Source organism: Onychostoma macrolepis, chromosome 20 (assembly GCF_012432095.1).
Source record: "Onychostoma macrolepis isolate SWU-2019 chromosome 20, ASM1243209v1, whole genome shotgun sequence".
Taxonomy (NCBI): domain Eukaryota; kingdom Metazoa; phylum Chordata; class Actinopteri; order Cypriniformes; family Cyprinidae; genus Onychostoma; species Onychostoma macrolepis.
The window spans coordinates 26530998-26555442 of NC_081174.1; the positions used below are offsets into that span (position 1 = coordinate 26530998).

The following is a 24445-nucleotide window of genomic DNA, read 5'->3' on the forward strand; positions in this document are numbered from 1 at the left end:
TAAGCATAAGAGGCTTCTTTCAAAAACATTAAAAAAAAAAACTCGACCCCAAACTTGTGAACAGCATGTCATTAATGACAAACATGTCAACAGTTTCACTAACTTTAACGAACTTTCTCAGCAAGATTCTATTCAAACTGTTGCTCCACCATGACAGTAGTTGACCTGAAAGAAAAAAACTGATTGTAGTAGAAAACAACTGACACTAATACATGTAATATGTAATATACACTTGCAATGTTATGCCAGAATTCAATGATGCATGAAATCAAGTTTGCGTAGCTAGGAGCTTTTGCATTCACATACTTGCGTTAAGCATGTTTTGCGCCTTAAACTAATGACCCTTTGCTTTATTTCTGAAAAAAAAAAAAAAAAACTGGTCTAACTGGGAAGTTTCACATTCAAGTTCTGCTTTTTTATTCAAAACAATTTTGTGGAAATGGCAGTAAGGAGCGTGATCATCAGTAATACGTAGCCATAGGACGGTGGTATTAACTTTACTAGCACAACCACCTGTAATCTCATTGTAAATAATCTTACAGCACTTTAAGTTCAAAATAAAAACAACAAAAATTTTGTGAATGTAAAAGTCACATTTTGGATTTTGAAGCCCCCTGACCTACAGTACTTTGTTTCTAAAAATAATTGCATGCAAGAATGCTGATCTCATACCGATTCTCTTCTGATCCGAGATGTCGAGCTCTGGTTCCACAAACGGCTTGAGCTCGTCCTCCTCACAGCCTGCGTTGATCCATCGATCCTTCATGATTTGCTGAAACAGACATATACAGAGCTGTGTGAGAGGTTCTGCAAGATCATAAATATGCAAGAAACAAAATACTTTTTTTTTTAAAGTGGGTCAACTGGAAGAATCTTGACACAAAATACAGTCTGTTCCCTAAAGCTGGAACAGATTTTTTGTAAATGTCGAGGTTTTAGATTTATGCATGAATTTATATAAGTTCTGGCAAGATTGTATCGTTTTGCATATCATTTCATCACATGTAGTGCTAAATAAAGTGGCCCATATGAAAAGACCACATATATATATATATATATTAGTGAGTGGTATAACACACGCTTGAGTGCACAGAGCCTCTCAAATCCTCAATTATTCATCAGCAGACGTCATTTCATTCTGAGATTCTTGCAACAGGACTATAATTCAGCATGTGTATTATGGGCCGTGAACAGTATATAACCTGCACAAACAATGGAGGCGCTGTTTCACTGGGACTCTGTGAGGACTCACTGTGTAAGTTTCAAACAGCCAGGGTGTGTCTGGGAATGAGTGTCATGTTAAATTAATTGGGAAGAGAAAGCATGCTGTGATGAAAGTGTGCACTCAGGCTAAAGGTTGTGATGGAGGGAGAATAGAGGGAAAGAGACGAGATGACATGCTTGGCTGTGTTTTTATTGGGAATGTGGAAAAGAGGTTTATGTGTTTTCATTAATCAAAGTGGCACCTTCTATGAACACTGTACACTCTGGAGTCACATTTCTTTTTTAAAACATTAGCTGCATAAATTGTTTTTTTTTGTAAGACCTACTGAAAATGTTCAATTAACCATAAACTAAAACAAAATTTATGAAAAGTAGCTTGTTTTAAACACATCAGACATTTATTTATATGTGAATCTTTCGATTTAACCCTGTTAACCAAATGAATGTAGATAAGAATTATTAAAGAATTATTCTCTCTGGATTTTGGTAAATGACTATAATTTAACATTTAAATTAAAACACTGACTTTATTATTTATTAAATCTCAAATTCTAAATATTTAATTTAGAATTTTATTGCTAAACATGATTTTAGAAGAATTTAGAATAAGTGATCAAACAAACAACATTAACCAACATTTAAATTAAATTAAATAGAATTAAAACATTATCAATTTTTCTTTTATGCCAAAAATCATTAGGACATTAAGTAAAGATCATGTTCCATGAAGATATTTTGTAAATTTCTTACCATAAATGTATTAAAACTTAATTTTCGATTAGTAATATGCATTGCTAAGAACTTCATTTGGACAACTTTAAAGGCGATTTTCTCAATATTTAGATTTTTTTGCACCCTCAGATTCCAGATATTCAAATAGTTGTATCTCGGCCAAATATTATCCAATCCTAACAAACACATCAAATGGAAAGCTTATTTATTCAGCTTTCAGATGATGTATAAATCTCAATTTCGAAAAATTGACACTTAAGACTGGTTTTGTGGTCCAGGGTCACATATAATAAAGAGGCTAAATCAATTTAAATTGTATTTATTCAATTACAAAAACCTTAAAATAAAATAAATAAATAAAACAACTATATTTAAAAAAAAAAAACCACTTCTTTTCACTGACCAATACAAACTTCAGTTATAGGCCCTATTTGTGTAGGGCTGCCATGTATCTTTACAGTTTCAGCACAGATTCTCACCTCAAGTGTTCCCCGTTTGACGGGGTTCAGCACCAGGAAGCGTTTCAGGAGGTTTTCACAGTCAGTCGACATGTAGAAGGGAATTCGATATTTACCCCTCAACACCCGCTCACGGAGCTCCTGCAGGTAAAAAGGTCATTTTGGCTGTAAAATCTGATCGGATAAGATCCGAAGTCAAATAGCCAATATATGCACACTTGTGACAGACATCTTAAATGCATTTTTATTGAATTATTTAGTGTCTTTATTGACTGTTACCACTATTTTATAAAAGTAATGAGCCACGAAAGGTACGATGCAATGACTTTACCATTCTCCTTTGCAGTTTGCTTAAAACAACTATAAAGCATAACCTCGTATGGCTTATTGCTTTAATAAATCACTGATTTCACCCAGGATTTTTCATGAATCACTACACAAATCCACAGCTTCTCAGTTGTATGACTCTCTGTGAATGTTCAGGAGGGCAAAAGTGACCTTTCAGGGCTGCGCACACTAACCTTTAGATTCTGTCCATCAAAGGGCAGTGATCCACTGACCAGTGTGTAGAGTATGACCCCCAGACTCCACACATCCACCTCAGGCCCGTCATACTTTTTGCCTTGGAAAAGCTCAGGGGCCGCATACGGAGGGCTGCCGCAAAACGTGTCTAGTTTGTTCCCAATAGTGAATTCATTACTGAAGCCGAAGTCTGCGATCTTAATGTTCATATCTGCATCCAGCAGTAGGTTTTCTGCCTGCATGAGAGAACAAGAGAAAGAGTGAGACAAAGAGTCATTTTTCATGCATATTTAATTTGATGATGATTAACGAAATGCAAAGGGAATTTATAATCTCATCACATGAAAATTAATATAATACTATAAATGAATTCAATATTAATGTATTTTTAATTTAAATATGAATTAAATGTTATAATGTTAGTACAATAAAATAATTAAAATAAAGAATAATGTAAACTATAATAATTTTTTTGGGGCCACTACATTTTTGTTTTGCATTTATTTAATTTACTAATATAATTTTAATAATAATAATAATTACATTTATTAAATTTCTTATATATATATATAATTTTTTTTTAATGAATTCATTTATTATATATATATATAAATTTAATAAATGTAAGATAGATAGATAGAGAGAGAGAGAGAGAGAGAGAGAGAGGGCTTTTTTGTATTGTCTTCAATTTATACACATTTAAGATATACACTATACTAAGATATACTGACTGATTGGTAAATAAATACAAATAAGTAAGTAAAAGTTACTAATAATCACAGTGATGAGAATATAAAAATAAAACAATAAAAAGAATAATTGGAATTATAAAATTTAAAAAAGCAAAAAAGCAATGGAAATAAATCCGTGTTCTAAAATTATTTTATTTTGGCTTGAAATGTGATGGGGACATTTATTAGAAACAGGTTTTTTTCACCCAAGAACATTTAATAAGCAGAGATCTTCAAATCTATGTTTTTTAGTTACAAAAAAATCCTAAAATCGACTGATTATTTCCAGGTTTAAATTCAATTTAGAATCCCAAACTTAGCACTTGACTGTATGCATAACGTAAATGACATTTCTCTAAGATGGTCCTTACAGTTACTACCTGACTAACATGCATTTAAGCAGATAGGTACAGAAAGCAGAAGAAAGACTGAAAGCGACAGCCAATAAAAAAGACCCACATTTCCACCTGGCTTCCTTCACACGAGTCATTTAGACAGCTTCACTCTGACACTGGCCTCATGCATCATTTACAGAGCATCAGTCTGGAAACAAAGCGTGTAATGGAGCATGGAGACTTGGAGGGGGAAAGCAGACGTAAGGGAGACGGGAGAGAGGAAGCTGCATCTTCAGGGGCTCTTGCTATTGTTCTGTCCTGCTCAGAGACATGGCCGCTAATTTGATTTAATCAACCGCTCCGTACCAAAGTACTGACTTAAGCACCATCTTGGTACAAAAGAAGCATCTACGTGCAGGGCTATTGAGAGAATACCAGTACTGGTAGAAGATGAACCTATAATTTCAGTCTTTTTATTTTGCTGGGACAGAAAGATGACCTTACCTTGAGATCTCTGTGGACAATGTGTTTTTGATGGCAATACTGAACCGCTGATACAATCTGAAGAAGAAAAGGAGACAAAGGAGTTTTAGATTGTGGAGAGAGACAGAACTGACTGGACGACAGACAGGGTGTGGTGTAACAGCCAATACACCACATTAACTGGCATCATGGCTTTTTCCCAGAATGCCATTGATTGGACGGGGGAGCATGTGTGCCGAGGTTCTGACACATGGTCCGGGATGATAAATGAGGGGGGAAAAGAGAGACTTGCTGAAACTGACTGCTCAGCACAGCCAACGCTTGGAGCTCCAAACCATCAGAATCTGGGTGTGAGAATATAGTACCAAATCAAAATATTATATACACTACTATTTCAAAATTTGGGGTCAGTGTTTTTTTTTTTTTTTTTTGGGAGAAATTAATACTTCTATTTAGCAAGGATACATTAAATTGATCAAAAGTGACAGTAAAATATTTAGAATCAGATTTCTATTTCAAATAAATGCTGTTCTTTTAAACTTTAAAAATAATCCATCAAATAAAAATAGGCTAAATGTATCGTTCCCACAAAAATACGAAGCAGCTGTTTTTTTCAACATTGATAATAATCATATGAAATGTTTCCTGAGCAGCAAATCAGCATATTAGAAAGGTTTCTATTTTAAACGAATGCTGCTATTGAGCAAGGATACATTTATGATATTGTAAAATATTTATATTTTAAATAAAGTCTGTTCTTCCGAATTTTAAATCAACAAATTCTAAAATAAAAATAATAATAATAATAAAAAGGTTTCCACAAATATGTTAAGAGCACAACTGTTTTCAACATCAATAATAATAAGAAATGTTTCTTGAGATTTCTTCAAATCAGCATATCAGAATGATTTCTGAAGGATCATGTGACACTGAAAACTGGAGTAATGATGCTGAAAATTCATCTTTGCATCACAGGAATAAATGACATTTTAAAATAAATCAAAACAAGATATAAGAGAATTCTTTCACAAAACGTCTACATGAACTGAAAACTCACCCCATCTATTTTCTAAATGCATGTGACAGATGGTATTGTAAAGGATTCATCCATGTATGTTTCCTTTTTTTGAGAGAATTCTCCAAACTCTTGAACGTTTGTGTAAGCTTGTCTGCTACATGACCAACAAAACGCTTGATCTTGATTATCACATTAGACACACAGTAAAAATAAATCATAGGTGACAAAAATGCCTGCAATTACATTATTTCTATAATTGCAATCGAAAATGAACAACATTTGCTTCCGCATGATGCAACATCCATTCCATTACACAGATCCTGACTTAATCTGCAGGCATTTTCTGTATTTTCTACACCGATTTAGAAGGAAAATCTGCAGTGGGGCCGAGATCACTCCCATTATATAAGCTAAAATATTTAATAAACCAACACTTACAAATTACAGATCTCCAAAAACATTACTTTCATAAAAACGACGTTTAATGTTTCTTTTTATATTGTTCACGTGTAATCCTCTCAAATTACACCTCATAATAATTGTGGATTTTCTCGTCTCGTTCTCAAACGCACAACATTCTGGATACTGTTTAATATTCATGCAGCTCTATCCGTGTCCCAGACATCAGATACGGGGACAGATTTCCATTTCTTTCTCCGGCTGGTGGAAGAATCTGGTGGTTTTTCTGCTCTGCTCAGAAATCTCAGCGGTGCTTCATGCCTGACCCAGATAAGCTGTCTCCACAGCAGCAGCACAGGGCTCAGACGGAGCAGAGGAGGATGGGAGGGAGACCCCACCGCTATGACTACAGATGTCTGCATCAGCTGCGGGCAAACCCACCGCCCTCGTCCATTAGACCGATGGGTCGCAGTGGGATGAAGGGAGGTTGAAAGGGGTCTTCGGGTAATTAAAAGGAGCAAATGATGCTGTCAGTGGGTGGCTGTCTCATTAGAGCTCTCTCACTCCACTCAACACCTGGAGCTTTTTTGTTGATGGCACATTTTGGCGTAAACGCAGCATCAAGCAACAGTAAAACCTTATGGTTGCCATCACTTTGTGTATTTGTCACCCATGATTCATTTAATATATTTAGCTTATGATAATAGAGGGAATTTTAAGATTAATGAAGAAGCATTCGGCTGGTCAAGTGATCTTAACATGGTGGTCATAATTAAACAAAATAACTTAAAATTTAAACTTAAATAATCTAGGACACCGATGTGACTAGCGTCATTTAAAACTATGATTTTAAATGATTTTCCTTTTTTTTTTTTTTATTATTCAATTAAAATTAAAACATTAACTAAGTAAACTAAATAAATTAACTACATAAAATAAAACTTAAAAATTATATAGACATTTTAAACAAAAATGCCAAAAACAAGAAAATTATTAAAAATTATTAAACTCATTCAAAATATTAACAAAAACTATAATAGTATTTCAATGCTACTAAAATATTACTGGGATGGAATACTAGCATACTGCTTACTGCACAGAAGGTAAATAAATAAATAAAAATATAAAATAAATAGCATCAGGTTATTATCATGGACACATATAGTTATTTATTTAAAAACAAACAAAAAAAACATATTTTTGTGTAAATATGGATTAACTTTTGAAAGTCTGGTCCAATAAGAAGATTATAATACAGATACATTTGTTTGGTCACAATAGAAATCGAATTGAGTGCAATGCATTGTCGTCTAGTATCTGCACAGTAAACATACTGAAAAAAATGCATTATGCCATTTCAAACACTCCCAGATTCTGAGATTTGGCAAAAAGCTCATTACAGCGCACTGCTGCTGCGATGTCAGCAAATGAATTTAGACGAGGACTTGTGGTGTTCCACAAGAGGTTCTTAAACTGTTCAAACCGTATTTAGTTTATGACCCCAAACCAAAAGTCATGTATATGGGCCACATTCGGCCCACTGGGAAACCCTTCACGCGGCTGCCACAGGATCCATCAACCGCCAATCAAACAAGCGTCACCCAATTGCAGTTCACAGCTTGCTGTTTCCAATGCAACCAGGAGGCGTGTGAATGGGCAGGGCGGCCCGGGTGAGAGCAAGAGGGCGGGACAGGGCTGTATCGAGTACACTGCAGTACTGTACCTGTCTAAATTTAGCTCTGGCCTCCTTCTCCTTCATTCGTCCATGCGCTACGAGGTAGTCAAACACCTCCCCTGTGGAGAGAAAAGACGCACATGGCGAATCATATAGCGCTCATGTGTTCTTGGTTTCATATGCTTCATTATGCAGATTTACAGGGCCGGTTGCACAAGATTACATAACATAATATGGAGCTCATAAGTCACATTAGCTTCATCAAACTCACCACCACTGGCGTACTCCATCACCAGATAAAGTGTCTTCTCTGTTTCTATGACCTCAAACAGCTTTACTGTAGAAAGAGACAGAAAAAAGGAAACATGACAATCAATTATAATTATCCTGCTGGTTTTATTGTTCCGACTCGAGTGCACCAAATTAATCTTTGTTTGTATTGTATGCTGATATGACAAGTTGTCTGGCATCATGGATGCAGCAAAACACAAAAGTAAAAGCTTTTGTTACTGACATCATGTCTTACGGACTAATTAACTCACTGTCATAACTTTTTTTTGGACAATTATAATATTACAATGCACTTCATAATAAGGTTCAATTCCTTAACAATATCACAATATGGTGATCTAAAAATAAACTTTTTTGTCATGATTTTGTACGTTTGCCCACTGACAAAGAAATGATCAGTCTATAATTTTAATGGTAGGTTTATTTGAACAGAGAGAGACAGAATAACAAAAAAAAAAAGAAGGAAAAATGCATTTCAAATAAGTATTTGCCCCCTTCGCAAAACATGACTTAGTACTTGGTGGCAAAACCCTTGCTGGCAATCACAGAGGTCAGACGTTTCTTGTAGTTGGCCACCAGGTTTGCACACTTCTCAGGAGGGATTTTGTCCCACTCCTCTTTGCGGATCCTCTCCAAGTCATTAAGGTTTCAAGGCTGATGTTTGGCAACTCGAACCTTCAGCTCCCTCCACAGATGTTCTATGGGATGAAGGTCTGGAGGAGACTGGCTCGGCCACTCCAGGACCTTAATGTGCTTCTTCTTGAGCCACTCCTTTGTTGCCTTGGCCGTGTGTTTTGGGTCATTGTCATGCTGGAATACCCATCCACGACCCATTTTCAATTCCCTGGCTGGCTTCAATGCCCTGGCCCTGATGGTATATAGCCCCGTCCATCGTCCCTTTGATGCGGTGCAGTTGTTCTGTCCTCTTAGCAGAAAAACACCCCCAAATATAATGTTTCCACCTCCATGTTTGACAGTGGGGATGGTGTTCTTGGGGTCATTGGCACGGCGAGTTGAGTTGATGCCAAAGAGCTGGATTTTGGTCTCATCTGACCACAACACTTTCACCCAGTTCTCCTCTGAATCACTGGCAAACTTCAGATGGGCTGTACACGTGCTTTCTTGAGCAGGGGGACCTTGCAGGTGCTGCAGGATTTCAGTCCTTCACAGCGTAGTGTGTTACCAATTGTTTTCTTGGTGACTATGGTCCCAGCTGCCTTGAGATCACTGACAAGATCCTCCCGTGTACTTCTGGGCTGATTCCTCACCGTTCTCATGATCATTGAAACTCCACGAGGTGAGATCTTGCATGGAGCCCAGACCGAGGGAGATTGACAGTTAATTTGTGTTTCTTCCATTTGCGAATAATCGCACCAACTGTTGTCACCTTCTCACCAAGCTGCTTGGCGATGGTCTCGTAGCCCATTCCAGCCTTGTGTAGGTCTACAATCTTGTCCCTGACATCCTTGGCAGTGTTGCCAATTTAGCAATTTCGTAGCTAGATTTAGCGACTTCCCCACCCCTTTTGAGACTTTTTTCAAAGGTTTAGGGACAAATATAGCAACTTATTGGACAAACCTTATCTAAGTTCTCATCTTGCCCACTGATCTGTATTCATCTTTATATAGATCAGTGAATTTGCCATTATGATGTCATCTAGTGACATTTAGCTACCAGTTTTAGCTACTTTCAGTTGAAATCAGTTGGCAACACTGATCCTTGGACAGTTCTTTGGTCTTGGCCATGGTGGAGAGTTTGGAATCTGATTGATCAGTTGCTTCTGTGGACAGGTTGTCTTTTATACAGGTAACAAATTGAGATTATGAGCACTACCTTTAAGAGAGTGCTCCTAATCTCAGCTCGTTACTTGTATAAAAGACACCTGGGAGCCAGAAATCTTGCTGATTGATAGGGGATCAAATACTTATTTCACTTATTAAAATGCAAATCAATTTATAACTTTTTTGAAATGCGTTTTTCTGGATTTTTTTGTTGTTATTCTGTCCCTCACTGTTCAAATAAACCTACCATTAAAATTACAGACTGATCATTTCTTAGTCAGTGGGAAAATGTGCAAAATCAGCAGGGGATCAAATAATTTTTTCCCCCACTGTAGATATAGATATAGACAGACAGACAGACAGACAGACAGAGAGACAGACAGACAGATAGATAGAGAATACAGTAATTTATTCCTGTGATGGCAGAGCTAAATTTTCATAACCATAACTTCAGTGTTATATTCTTATTATCAATGTTGAAAACAGCTGGGCCACTGAATATTTTGGTGGAAACAATGACAACTAGAAAGTTCAAAAGAACAGCATTTATTTGAAATGGGGAATTACATTTTATAAATGTCTTTACTAATATTTTTGATCAATTAAAAATGCTGAACAAAAATGATTTATAGAAAAAAGACCTTATTTAATGGTTGTGTTCATTTTTAAATATAATATAGTTCATTGTTAAACTCGTGTTGTTATAGCTATATAGCTGCAATGCAAAAAATGTGTAAAAGTAGAAATTAATATTGACCTAGATTAATAAGTGCAGTTAAACTACTGCACATTGTTAGTTCATAATACCTATAATGAATTAACTAACTGATGCTAGCTTTATTCTTTTGATTTCGGGATGTAATATGACCTGGGCATTTCTTCGAAAGTAAAGTATTTTCTAAAACCCTTTGATTCAGCATCCTAATCACTGTTTCTCCAGCTGTACTCTTAAAGCATCTAAATGAGCTGAAATGTAATTCAACTCACAGAGTGCCTGCAGAGCTCTTCCCTGTTGACCTACAACTGAACAGACATGAGCCGTGTCTCCAGGAAAACGTTACTGAAATCTGCTTGAGCTATGAGTGACGGGCCAGGTTTAAGTAACACTACCCGATGACACACAGCATCAAACGTGTACTCCCAACATGTATGCTAAATTTAGTAACAGCATAAATGCCAGCAAAGGCAGTGCTCTGCTTCTGCGATGATGTTCGAGTTCAGAGACACACACAAACACACACTCAAGCTTTTGTGATCTGTTAACAAAACTTCAACTATTCGGAAAATAGGTCATCATAAATCTGTTAGGCTAATATGCTTCTGCCATCATCTTAAAGGAATGGTGCGCCTCAAATTAAAATTGTGTCATTATTTACTCACCCTAACGTTCCAAATTCTACAATGCAACAAAAAATCTTTCTGAATAATTATTATACAACTCTTGCGAGTTAATGGCAGCTCATAACGATCATCTCTGATCATGTGTGTCAAGCTATGAAACGGACAAATCAGCAACACAAAAAAGCGCCATTACAGTAATCCATATGACTATATTTTAAGTATTCTAAAGTAATTCGATAGCTCTGTGTGAAAAACAGACTGAAAATTAAGTCGTTATTAATACACTATGCAACGTTTGGGTTCTCAAAGTAAGAGTCACAATTCTCTTCATAAGGAAATTTATATTTAATAATAACTTTTAGTTATAACCAGTCAGCCTACTAGATATACACACACACATATATAGTAGGGTACAACGTGGCTGAAGGCGCCCCGGGGTAAAAAGGCGCCTTTGATATTATTTTAATCTAAACCACTAGATGGCACAGAAACGTGGCGTAGCACTTTACAAAACATTTGCTTTTCAAGATGCAAGTGCACATTTGTCTGATCTTTGACGCGATCGCATGCATCAGCGCAAAGTTGATTCTATGCTTACTTGATCTAATATTTTATGTTTTTTAAAGTGTTGTACATTTAAGTAGCAAATTAGAATGCTAAAATTAATGCATTTATTTTGAGACAAATGTCTTCGTAACAATTTTCAATTAAATATAAATAATTAAAGTGACAGTTTTTAAATAACGAAAGAATATGTAGAAGTATGGTATTTGGGGTAAAAAGTGCCCCTGCTGTCGGGGCTAAAAGGCACAGTAATTAACATGATAATTAATAGATGGCTGACTTTTCCATGTCCATTGACATGACATGGTTAGATTCAGATGGTAAATATCATACATTATGTTGGGTGTCCATATTAGAGATAATCGCCATGTTTAGAATGAAACCATCATATTTAAAAACATGACATTAATCATATCATATAAAATATAATTTGTTGTTACTACTGTAAATCTATATTCAATTATTATGGGATCTCCTTCAATGCTTTCAGAATCTTTACTTTTTAAAATGATTTTGATTTACATTTTAATGACAGTATATTTCTTTTTTTCTTTTTTTTTTGTTCGAAATAAGCAGAAAATAGTACAAACTTTTCTAAAGTGATTGCTTTGAACAAGTATTAACTAAGACATTATTAAAAAAAACATTATTTTAGCTGAAGTATTTGTATCAATACTGTGTCCCTTTTACCCTGTGTGTGGGGTAAAAGGCCCCCCTTGCCACCTCATACATTTATAAGATTTTTAAACACAATAAACGACTTGTATGATTTACTGTCACACAACATCTGTTGCTCCATTAATGTTCAATACAATCATATATATGCAGGTGCTGGTCATATAATTAGAATATCATCAAAAAGTTGATTTATTTCACTAATTCCATTCAAAAAGTGAAACTTGTATATTATATTCATTCATTACACACAGACTGATATATTTCAAATGTTTATTTCTTTTAATTTTGATGATTAGAGCTTACAGCTCAACTTCCAACTGTCAAAATCAGTATCTCAAAATATTAGAATATTTACATTTGAGTTTGAATAAATGACCATCCCTACAGTATAAATTCTGGGTATCTCTTGTTCTTTGAAACCACAATAATGGGGAAGACTGCTGACTTGGCAATGATCCAGAAGACGAACATTGACACCCTCCACAAAGAGGGTAAGTCACAGAGGGTCATTACTGAAAGGTGTGGCTGTTTACAGAGTGCTGTATCAAAGCATATTAAATGCAAAGTTGACTGGAAGGAAGAATTTGGGTAGGAAAAAGTGCACAAGCAACAGGGATGACCGCAAGCTTGAGAATACAGTCAAGCAAAGCCGATTCAAACACTTGGGAGAGCTTCAAAAAGGGGAGAACTGAAGCTGGAGTCAGTGCATCAAGAGTCACCACGCTCAGACGTCTTCAGGAAAAGGGCTACCAAGCCACTTCTGAACCAGAGACAACGTCAGAAGCATCTTACCTGGGCTGTGGAGAAAAAGAACTTGACTGTTGCTCAGTGGTCCAAAGTCCTCTTTTCAGATGAAAGTAAATTTTACATTTCATTTGGAAATCAAGGTCCCAGAGTCTGAAGGAAGAGTGGAGAGGCACAGAATCCATGTTGCTTGAAGTCCAGTGTGAAGTTTCCACAGTCAGTGATGATTTGGGCTGCCATGTCATCTGCTGGTGTTGGTTCACTGTGTTTTCTGATGTCCACAGTCAACGCAGCCATCTACCAGGAAATTTTAGAGCACTTCATGCTTCCTTCTGTTGACAAGCTTTATGGAGATGCTGATTTCATTTTCCAGCAGGACTTGGCACCTGCCCACACTGCCAAAGGTACCAAAAGCTGGTTCAATGACCATAGTGTTACTGTGCTTGATTGGCCAGCAAACTCGCCTGACCTCTGATATCTATGGGGTATTGTCAAGAGGAAGATGAGAGACACCAGACCCAACAATGCAGATGAGCTGAAGGCCACTATCAGAGCAACCTGGGCTCTCATAACACCTGAGCAGTGCCACAGACTGATCGACTCCATGCCACGCCGCATTGCTGCAGTAATTCAGGCAAAAGGAGCCCCAACTAAGTATTGAGTGCTGTACATGCTCATACTTTTCATTTTCATACTTTTCAGTTGGCCAAGATTTCTAAAAATCCTTTCTTTGTATTGGTCTTAAGTAATATTCAAATATTTTGAGATACTGATTTTTGACTTTCATGAGATGTAAGCTCTAATCATCAAAATTAAAAGAAATAAACATTTGAAATATATCAGTCTGTGTGTAATGAATGAATATAATATACAAGTTTCACTTTTTGAATGGAATTAGTGAAATAAATCAACTTTTTGATGATATTCTAATTATATGACCAGCACCTGTATATATAGCACATTTTTTCATAGGGTGTGCCTTTAGCCCCGTTGTACCCTACTGTATACACACACACACACACACACACACACACACACACACACACACACACACATACATATATATATATATATATATATATATATAGAGAGAGAGAGAATATTATACTAAATATAAAAATAAAATATTATACTTATATATATATATATATATATATATATATACACACACACAGTATATATATTATATAGAATTGTTTGAAATAATTGTGTTTAATAGTAGAATTCCTGGTGAAAACTACATTACCCATGATTCTGCAAAAACTATCAATTAAAAAGCTGTATACACACAAACATACAAATGCAAAGCATTTATATACAAATAAACATCACTGTACTGTAGTTCTTTCCTTCATGAAAGCTCTTGTTTGATTTTTTTGCATCATATCAAAGTTTGTATTAATGTGATTTAAAGACTTAAAGACTTTAAGAATATCAGTGAATAAAGGCTTTAATTAAGCCTTTTCTCACATTAACTATCAAAAGACTTATAATATAGTGAAAAAAGTGAGTTTTGTTTGTTCGTTTGTTTTGAGCTTGACTGACATGCTTGATACATTACAAGAGCTGCATAATGACTTTTTAAATATTTCCACTGAAATTTTTCCACAGACCAAAAATAACAGCATACAGGTTGGAAACAACATGAGGGCGAGCGCATAATGACAAAACTTTCTTTGAGCGCTGCCCTGAATGTGCCAGGCTCCGTGTTTGACACAACCAGATCCACATCAACACCACCCACATCCTCTTCTAGCAATCCACTCCGCCTTTTTCCCTCATTTGCGAGAAAAGGACAAAAAGTGGGTCATCTCTGGGGCAGTGATAGCGTGTGACCAGACGCTGTACTCTTACGGAGTAGACGATGCCCAAGCGTGTGCCGCCACACAGATAACTGCAAAGGGCATAGCATGTGGAAGCGGAAGCGAGCGTTGTCATGACAACACACCGGATTCCTGTTTCCTGGAAAGACGCTCTACATTCTGTGAAATAATGAGTGCAGATGAAAGACAATCGAACGAGGGGCGAGCGAGGAGAAAGGCTGGCTTTCAGAGGTTATGTGAGGAGGCTGACGGAGGTAAATTCTGAATGAAGGAGAAAGGTTAGGAAGTGTGTGGGCCGTAGCTGGGAGTTTGCAATTACCTTTCCTCCTACTCCTCGCTTTTAACACATTACCTTCACGACGATGCATCAAACACTTTCACTGGTTCAGTCATTCATGTGAAACATGCATAATGTGCCAATGGAACAGACATGGCTAACGCAACACAAACTTACACAGTACAGACGTACTGAAAACAACAGTGCTGGGAAGTCTGATTCACTTAAACAAATCACTTCATTTGGACATTGTTTTTCAGTGACTAAAAGAAACAATTTGTATTGTATTGTTTTGGTCATTACTCATAAGTGTTCTCAGAAGTCTTCACGCAGTCTTTTGTGTAGTGAAATAGATATTTATCTAAATCCTGAAGTTTTTTGAAAATAGATTTGATCAAATCTGCCAAACAAAGTTCTCTTAATCCTACAAACACTACACACAAGATTTTGAACAAATTATTAATCAAGCATGATTCAAAACTGCAATTTGTGAAGTAACTACCATCTTCCATTCAAACACACAAATTTGTACACACTTTGCATGCTCAAAATGAATAAAGTTCATACACTACCGTTCAAAAGTTTGCAGTCTGTGAGAATGTTTTTCAAACAAATCTCTTTTGCTTACAAAGGCTGCATTTATTTGATCAAAAATACAGTCAAAATGTTGTGAACTATTAAAAATTCAAATGTAAAAAACGCTTTCTGTTTGAATATATTTTAAAATGTGATTCATTCCTATGATGGCAAAGCATTATTACTTCAGTCTTCAGTGTCACATGATCCTTCAGAAATCATTCTAATATGCTGATTTGCTGCTCAAGAAACATTCCTCATTATTATCCTCATTTTTATCAACAGTTATGCAGCTTATATTTTGTGGAAACTGCATTTATTTGAAATAAAATAAAAGCTTTTTTTACTATTTTTGATCAACTTAATGCATCCTTGCTTAAATAAAAGTACTACTTTATTTAACCTTAAAATTTCGAACATTAGTGCATATAGTGGCCTTTATATTTTAAGAAGGGAGTCCCTCATAATGGGATCATCATATTTAGGGGTCTTTGTCATCAGAAAGTTTGAAAACCCTTATGCAATTTCATACTGTCACCACTGACCAATCAGCATCCAGAACTAGAACTACATACTTTACAATAGAAAACAAGGGTCTCTCATGAACACAAACACCTGCTCATGTCCGGGAATGGCAGATGGAGGTCGCTGAGGGCCGATTAAGGTATTGGGGTGAGTGAGGGGCCAGGGGCCACACAGAGATGACATCATGAGACGGGTGGGGAGGAGAGGCATGTGCAGGCCGTCAGATGATGGATGCTCAACAATGGAACACACAGAGGCATACAGGAGTGCTTTTGTGCTGCCGGGAGGAGCCGCTCGGCCGTCTGAATAGGAGCGGTGTGGCGGCTCTGGGAAAAGCAGAGGGAGTTCCTGCACAGGGGATTAGAGAGGCCTCCACTACAGTCCGCATTGTGTGCCACATTCCCAAACATCTCCACAGAGAGAAACAGAGAGAGAGAACGCTTCTAAAAACAGATTACTGTAGGACAACTTACCAATATTTGGATGATTTAGAATCTTCATTATTCTTACTTCCCTGAAGAGCTGAAAGAAAAGACAGAAAAAACTCAATTTAGAGGATGGGCTGCATTTTTACTGGAAAACAACAACAAAAAGCAACAAACTAAAGTTTCTAAAGTTCCTGGTCAGTATATGCGTGTATATTAGGGGTGTCCTCAACTAAGGATTTCCATAGTCGAATCGGAATATTCGAATCTTGCTGATAGTCGAATCATATGTTTGGGGACGGGGCAAAATACATTACCAAGAGTGAAGTCAGACACTCGACAGTCATAATTACTGACGTTAACACACAGGGAAAATGTGTAACGGACCCCGCAGATACAAACGGGGTAAATAATGTTTTATGTTTTGATTAAAAGGTAGTTAACATTAAACCTCAGCGAAATCCTCAGAATTCACAACTTTTTTTTACAATAGTTCTCTCGTTATAATGTTACGTATAGCCTATGACATAGTTATTAATGTTCTGGATTTCTGTTTTGAGCTGCGTGCGCTGAAGATGAAAAGTAGAATGAAGCATATGATAGCATTTGTTTAATCAATGGGATTTAACTCATTTATCTCATATAGAATACGCTTCGTTATTTATGCAACATAACATTGATATTATGACTTATAGGCTATCTGCACAATGAACTCCTTTTGTGGACGCGTTCTTATTCGTGCAACAACGTGCAGAAACACGGCAACTAAACTCTAAAAATTGATAGCGTTTTATTATGATAGTGTTCTCATTATAATGTTATGTATATGACAGTCCCAGACATAGTCATTATATTATTATATTTTTACTGTATTTTTGATCAAATAAATGCAGCTTTGCTAAGCATAAGAGACTTCTTTTAAAAATTTTACAGACCCCAGACTTTTTAACAGCCTCTAAATATGGCTGAAGTTCCTCCCTTTAATGAGAATCCATGCAAATTTTGTTTTATTGTTCACCAGGCAAAAATGCATGTAGGAGAATTGAGAAAAGTTACAGTACACTTGCTATTCAATTCAATGAAAAAAAAGCTCACTTTTACCATTTCTATTCAATTTCCCTTACAGCTACAAGGCTTGTGCGCCAAAACTGAATTGAGAATGCCTTGTAATTCCATTTAAATTTCTGTTCCTTCATTCTCATCATATATCCATACATTAGCTCTCCTGAGCCTTCCAAAAACACTTTAGCATTTCAACCAGACTCTTTCAACTCCAAACACGCACCGATTATTTTCAAGAGTCTAGTATGTACGTCACACTGACGCATGCAGTAACACTCGAAAAGACTGAAAACGTGAGAAACAGTCAAAAGGTACAAAATGTTTTGTGTCCATTTCACAGAGTTCAATAGTCAGTAGTCATTGTACAAAAAGAAACTACTAAAAATCAATACACCACTCTGAGTGCAGGGCTAATTAGGCTCTTAGTCAGCCAGCAATGCTCTAAACCAGCAATCTATACTAAAGCACTAGTACAAACACTATTCACATGCTTCCAACATGTGGACACGGTCAGGCACATTAGAGACGCAGGATAAGCTGAGCTGACATCAAAGTGGACACTTGTGACTGTTGAACCCCAGCGCTGTAGTGCAGTAGCCTGCCCAAAGCGGGACAGATCCAAATGATGGCATCTTATTTCAACAGGCCAGAGAGCGTAAAAGACTAAATTTAGCTGTAAACACAGCCTGTGTCTTTGTACATGAAAAGTGGTAACACAATCTGTTCATGCAACCGATGTGCAGTTTATTTTCCACACAGATAGGACTGAATCTACAGTGCCAGAGCAAAAAAAATTAAAATTTCTGCCCCCATGTCTCTAAACTGAATCATGCAGTGAAAGAACACACTCTAAATGCATATGCGTTCTAGTCTAGACTTCACGTAATGTATGTGTGGGCTCTGTAGGGGTGTTTTAATTTGTTTTTGCAAAATACTCGATAATGTGAAATCACGAAATTATCGCAGACGCTATATATAGTACAACCCTAGATGACTCCTTCACTAAATGATGAGAGCAGTACTAAATCAGTCGAAAACACAAATGTATCGGTTTCTGTTTGAATCAGAATCCTTTACTGAATGAACTCCCTGAATCTGTTATAGAAGTAATAAATCATCTCAAAAGTCTCACAAACTTACTGTTTGAATCAGCATGAATAACTCATTACTCAATTAACTCACTGAATTTATCAGATAGGAAAAGAATTTGCTAAAAGAAAAAAGAAAAAACAACAACCTCGGGTTGAGTCAGTATGATGACTCCTTCACGAAATGATCAGAGTGGTTAAAAAGATTCACATACTCATCAGTTTCTGTTTGAATCAGCCGCCTGACAAAAGCAAGTTAAAGATCTTCCACAAAGACTTACAAATGTATGAATTATTGTTTGAATCAGTATGATTAACCCTTTACTGAATTAACGCACCAAAACTGTCAGAATGGTAACTAATTCACTGAAAAGACTCAAGAGCTCACGAGTTTTCAGTTTGAGTCATTATACTCCTTCACTAATTGATAAGAGAGGTAACAAATCAGTCAAAGACTCACAAACTCATTAGTTCCTGTTTGAATCACCCTGATGACTCTTTCACTGAATGAACTCCCTGAATCCATTGGAGCAGTAATGAATATTTCAAAAAGACTCACAAACTTATCAGTTAACCTTTGAACAATTATGATTAACCCTTTACTGAATTAACTCACCAAATCTTTTCAGAACGGTAATGAATCCACTAAAAAGTCTCCAGAACTCATGAGCTTTGAGTTTGACAACAAATCACAAACTCATCCATTTCTGTTTGAACCAGTCTAACCCAATCTTTTCCTGAATGAACTGAACAAACAAATCTTAAAGGGATAGTTCACCCAAAAATGAAAATTAGCCAAAGATTTACTCACAAGATTTATTACTTCGATATAAGGCAAGAGGATACTGAGATTTTTGCGCGCTTCTCCCCGGAGCTTACGTTGCGCATTACGTCATACACTCAACCGCCTTGTCGGGAACGCGCCTACTTGAGAGACCGGAAGCTGGACTAAACGGCTTATAAAGTTTTAAGAATCAACATTTTTCTTATACTAACGCATTGTTTCGCTTCAGAAGTCCTTTATTAACACCCCGGAGCCGTGTGGAGTAGTTTTGCGATGGATGGGTACCTTTTTTTCAGATTCAGAAACAGGTGCACCATTCACTGCAATTATACAGATTGGAACAGACAGGACAATGTTGAATATAACTCAGAATGTATTCATCTGAAAAAGGAATGTCAGGCATGCCTAGGATGACCTGAAGGTGAGTGAATCTTTGGCTAATTTTAATTTTTGGGTGAACTATCCCTTTAAGTACACACAAGTGTTTCAATTGATTTTGACATTTCAGTCAAGTTCAGTGAATGCTTTTGTGTACTTTAGATTTGTGAATATTAAATCTGTATTATTACTGACTGGTTGTCCATATGACCATGTTGAAATAAATATTAAAAACTAACATTGCAAAACATGACATTAAAGTAGTGAACAAAAAACACTAAAATAATGCTAAAATAAATTGGTTTGTAAGTTTATATGCAGAATTTGACCAAAAATTATCAAAGCATATAGACACAACAAGCAACAGCAACTACAAAACACTACCGGGAGGTTTCATGATAATCGAGGCCTGATAACAGGCTGACGGCATTTAAAGTGGCAAAACAGATTACCGTGATCACGGTCTGGGACTTTTCCTTATGACTTGCAGAAAGCGGGATGCTGGGAGCACATGTTTCAGAAAATACTGCACAGCAGTAGTTTCAGCCCGCAGCCACCAATTACAGAGCGCTAATTAAAGAGAGCGAGGTCTCCGCTAATGAGCGGAAGCCATCCAGACATAGATGGGCATGGTGTCTAGAGCAGAGCTGCTCTGAAGTGGAACATCAGCTGTTTAACATCTTCTGTGAATCGTAAGTGATGAGTCATCAGTAGTATCAGAGATGGGGATGACAAACTGTGGATGGACATCAGGAGCTTCCTGTTTAGATGTCAGCACAGCACACCGCTGGGAGTGTAAAACAATTACTCATCACTGAGCCATTTGCGTCACTTATAAGAGAAAAAGGATTGATGAATAAAAATGATTTATGGCATTATTTTTTAAAACATCTTAAGTGGCTCAATCTTTTTGTGCTGCACTATATATGGATAATGCTCTCAAAATTAGTCACAATAAAAAGAACTTTTAAAAAACAATAATTCAGATATTATTCAAACGTGTTATGATCAACAATAACAATAATTGAGATCACAATAAGATAAATATATATATAAAATCATAATTTATAAAATACTTTCTATTAGAAAGTGGCTGCCAAAAAACCTAGCCCCCTAAATTTCAACACATGAAAATAATTAGAGGTCGACCGATAGTGGATTTTACCGATAGCTAGGTTGGACCACACTGGCCGATACCGATTAATCAACCGATAGTTTTCAAAATGGATACTGAAAGAGAGCTAGTGCTTTACTATTTAAAAAAAGTGTACTGAACCATACTTTGTAAATGAATAAATATATTAATATTATTTACTATATTGATCATTAAAGTTATTTCATAGTTTGCTAATGTTAAAAGAAGAAACTTTAAAATTTAAAAATGTAGCCTATTAGTAGCTAATAGTGAATGTTGAAATGAACACACTCTAACAAGGAACAATACTTCTACAGTTTTCATTAATACTATGAATGGACTCTTATTGTTAAGTATTACCATTTAATTTAAACAGTCATACTTAAAGATGGCCATCTTTAAATACCTACACAAGGCCATAGCATTAAAATTACTTACATATGGATATTGTATGTGTACTCACACACTTTATTTGCTTCTATTTTTTAACACTTGATAATTATCTAATCAAAAAAAAAAAAGTTAGTCACACACCGGGCGCAGCGCTGCGTCTAGGAGAACTCAGAGGTATCACACACACACACACACACACACACACACACACACACCCACCAGACGCTTTGCGTTCAAATCAAGTGGCGGTCTAAAATAATTTATTTAATAACCAAACGGACATAAGTTTGCTTCAAGAATGAACATTGTGGCATAAATGAGTTTGAAGTTCGGTGTTTAAAAAAACCAAAAAACAGAGCAAGTGGAAAGAGAACGCGCGATCTGTATTACAGCTCTCTATATGAAGCATACAGACTTTATTAGAGCCACAGAAAGACAAACGTTTTGCTGAAAAACTGCATGGATTTTTGCCGATAAAAAATCAACTAAATCATTTTTGCCGATAGTTGTGGAAATCAACTATCGGTGCCGATTAATCTGCAAAACCGATGAATCGGTCGACCTCTAAAAATAATAAAACATAATAAAATAAAATTGTAAATAAAGTTCTAATTGTAGTATCAATTAGAACAGACTAGAAGAATAATGCCCTAAATTTTAACTTGTGAAAAAATCAAATGCAGCAAACAAACATATGGAAATAATAAAAATGAAAAAAATAATAATTATAAAAAATATATATGAATAAATAAATAAAGCATGTGAAGCAGGGCTTCATGTTTCCAATGAATAACTTCCATTTTAAATTATGAAAATAATAAAACTTATAGAAAAATAATAAATGTAGCGTATGTGTAATAATCAGATAAGACTGAACAATCTGTTTTCAGTGAACAATAACTTTTTATTATTTATGGAAATAAAAAAATAATAAAAATGTCAAATAAATAAATTAGTGTACGTGTAGTATCAACCAGGCTAGAAGAATGATGTGTTTACAACAAATAGTGACTTTTCATCTGTTCCCATCATAAAGCTCACATATCGCATGACTTCAGAAGAACTGTATGGACTTCTGATACATCCTTTTTGAAGCTTGAAAGCTCCAGTGCCCCATTAATTATAACTGCATGGAGGAAAGAATGACTAGGACGTTTGGAATGAGACAAAAGGTGAGAACCTATCCATCTACTACATCAAATTCTAGTTGGACTGAATGTGGACTCCTGTAAATAACACACTGTGTAGATGCCGGTCGCCGTGATTTTGCCAAGTAAGACATGTTCCTGGATCAACATCTTTTGTTGATCCTGGATCAACATTATTGTCCAAAAATATAGACTTAACCCAATCTCTACCCCTAAACCTAACCCTACCCATAATTTATTCCTAAAATCAGTGAGAAATGATAGCTGATTAACAAGGGTGTCGAAGCACCTAACCCTGATCATAAGCCTAAAAGTTATATTTCCTGAAAAGTTATCCCTCAATTCTGATTGGTTGATTGGAATGACGTTCCAGGATCAACAAAGATGTTGATCCAGGAACATGTTGTACTTGGTGAAATCACGCTCACCGTAGATGCCATGGTCTTCAACATCAAGTGCCTGATGTTGTGTGTGTAGGAGGGTAGCAGCACTGCAGAGAAAAGCTCTCTCTACAACACATGCATGCACTTTTGTAAATGGATGCAATCTTGTCTGTAATATGCCTATAAGCAATTAGCGCAGCATTTACATTAAGCGCTCTCATGCATGTGCGTTAGAGTGCACACGTTCAACATTGTGGCATTAAAGCAAAATTTCAGCATGTACTTTTGCCCATGTGCGCATCTCTCTAAAAACGTGTGGTTTTCTCACGGCCTGAGGTGGAAGCTACTTTATGTGTTTCACAATGAATACACTCAATGGTGTTCTGTGGGAAAACACACAGCACTGCTGAATAATTCACTAGAGTTTCACAAAGTGATGATGGTTCTCTTTGCAATCGCTGAAGACCCTCTGCCTTTGCTTTTAGTTCCATGGCTGGGAAAAGCACACCAAGATGAAGCTGCATGAATGTCAAATCATCAGACATCAGGAAGCAGAATGAGTCAGGTTGGTAGTATTTTAAGGGCAAATGAATGTTTGATCACTGGTTGGTGCCATCAAGGAATCTCAGAAGTAAGCAAAAATCAGTTATGGTTACATAACCAAAGAGCTTAACTCATTCAGATCTGGTACACTTTTTAAGACTGAATTTGATCCAAATTCCCAGTAAAAGCCCTATATTTTATTCTCAATGAATATTCTGTTTCACTTAGAAGTGCATACACACACACAAATTGTTGTAGGCTAGTAGATTTACCAAATAAACAAGTAACACACTGAATAAATTTTAAAACTAAATTATTAAAACATACTCCAATACTCTTAAATTACAAAAAATGAAATGAAATGTACAATCAATGAACCAGTGAATTCGGCTGAGGTTAAGAACCCATGAGAAGGGCCACAGATGCATGTTGAGTCTCATCGGCACAAACAGGCTAGCTTGAGAAACCACAGAAAACAGCTAATTCCTGCTCAGAGTTCCTAATGTGACAGGAAGAGGTTTTTGTCTGTGCTTTTCTATTCACTTACTAAAAGCCAAACAGATTAGCATAATCCATTAAAGTTTTTTGAGCATTAAATGTAGGCCTGTCAATTTAATACATTAGTGCAAGTAATTATAAAATAATATTCCTAAGGAATTATCATCAGAGCCACTGAAGTACTTGAATTAATCACCTGAGCCGCAAATGCTATTTGACTAATCACTCTTGAGATGCAGAAAATGACATGACTGTGTTTGATTGGCTGATGGCACTGCAAGAACGTGCACAATCCCAAACTATTTTGAGCTGTGATGTCAAAGACAGCAGAGAGGGGAAATTACACCCCAATTCATGATTTAGCTCTAAAAAAGAATCAGTCACTTGTAAAACAACAATACGACGAGATAATATCTTCAATAATAATTTAA

The 24445-nt window shown here is 36.2% G+C and overlaps 1 protein-coding gene across 3 annotated transcripts in view; it reads right to left on the reverse strand.

Moving 5' to 3' along the window:
* mark3b (MAP/microtubule affinity-regulating kinase 3b) overlaps positions 1–24445 on the reverse strand; it is a 61801-nt gene that overhangs the window by 14377 nt on the left and 22979 nt on the right. For all 3 annotated transcript variants that reach the window (XM_058755437.1, XM_058755434.1, XM_058755435.1), the window contains exons 4-10: positions 16651–16699; positions 7849–7914; positions 7626–7696; positions 4507–4563; positions 2936–3172; positions 2436–2555; positions 673–772 (exon numbers count right to left, since the gene is read on the reverse strand). In XM_058755437.1, the coding sequence (XP_058611420.1) occupies positions 673–772; positions 2436–2555; positions 2936–3172; positions 4507–4563; positions 7626–7696; positions 7849–7914; positions 16651–16699 (700 nt within the window). The remainder of the gene's footprint in view (positions 1–672; positions 773–2435; positions 2556–2935; positions 3173–4506; positions 4564–7625; positions 7697–7848; positions 7915–16650; positions 16700–24445) is intronic.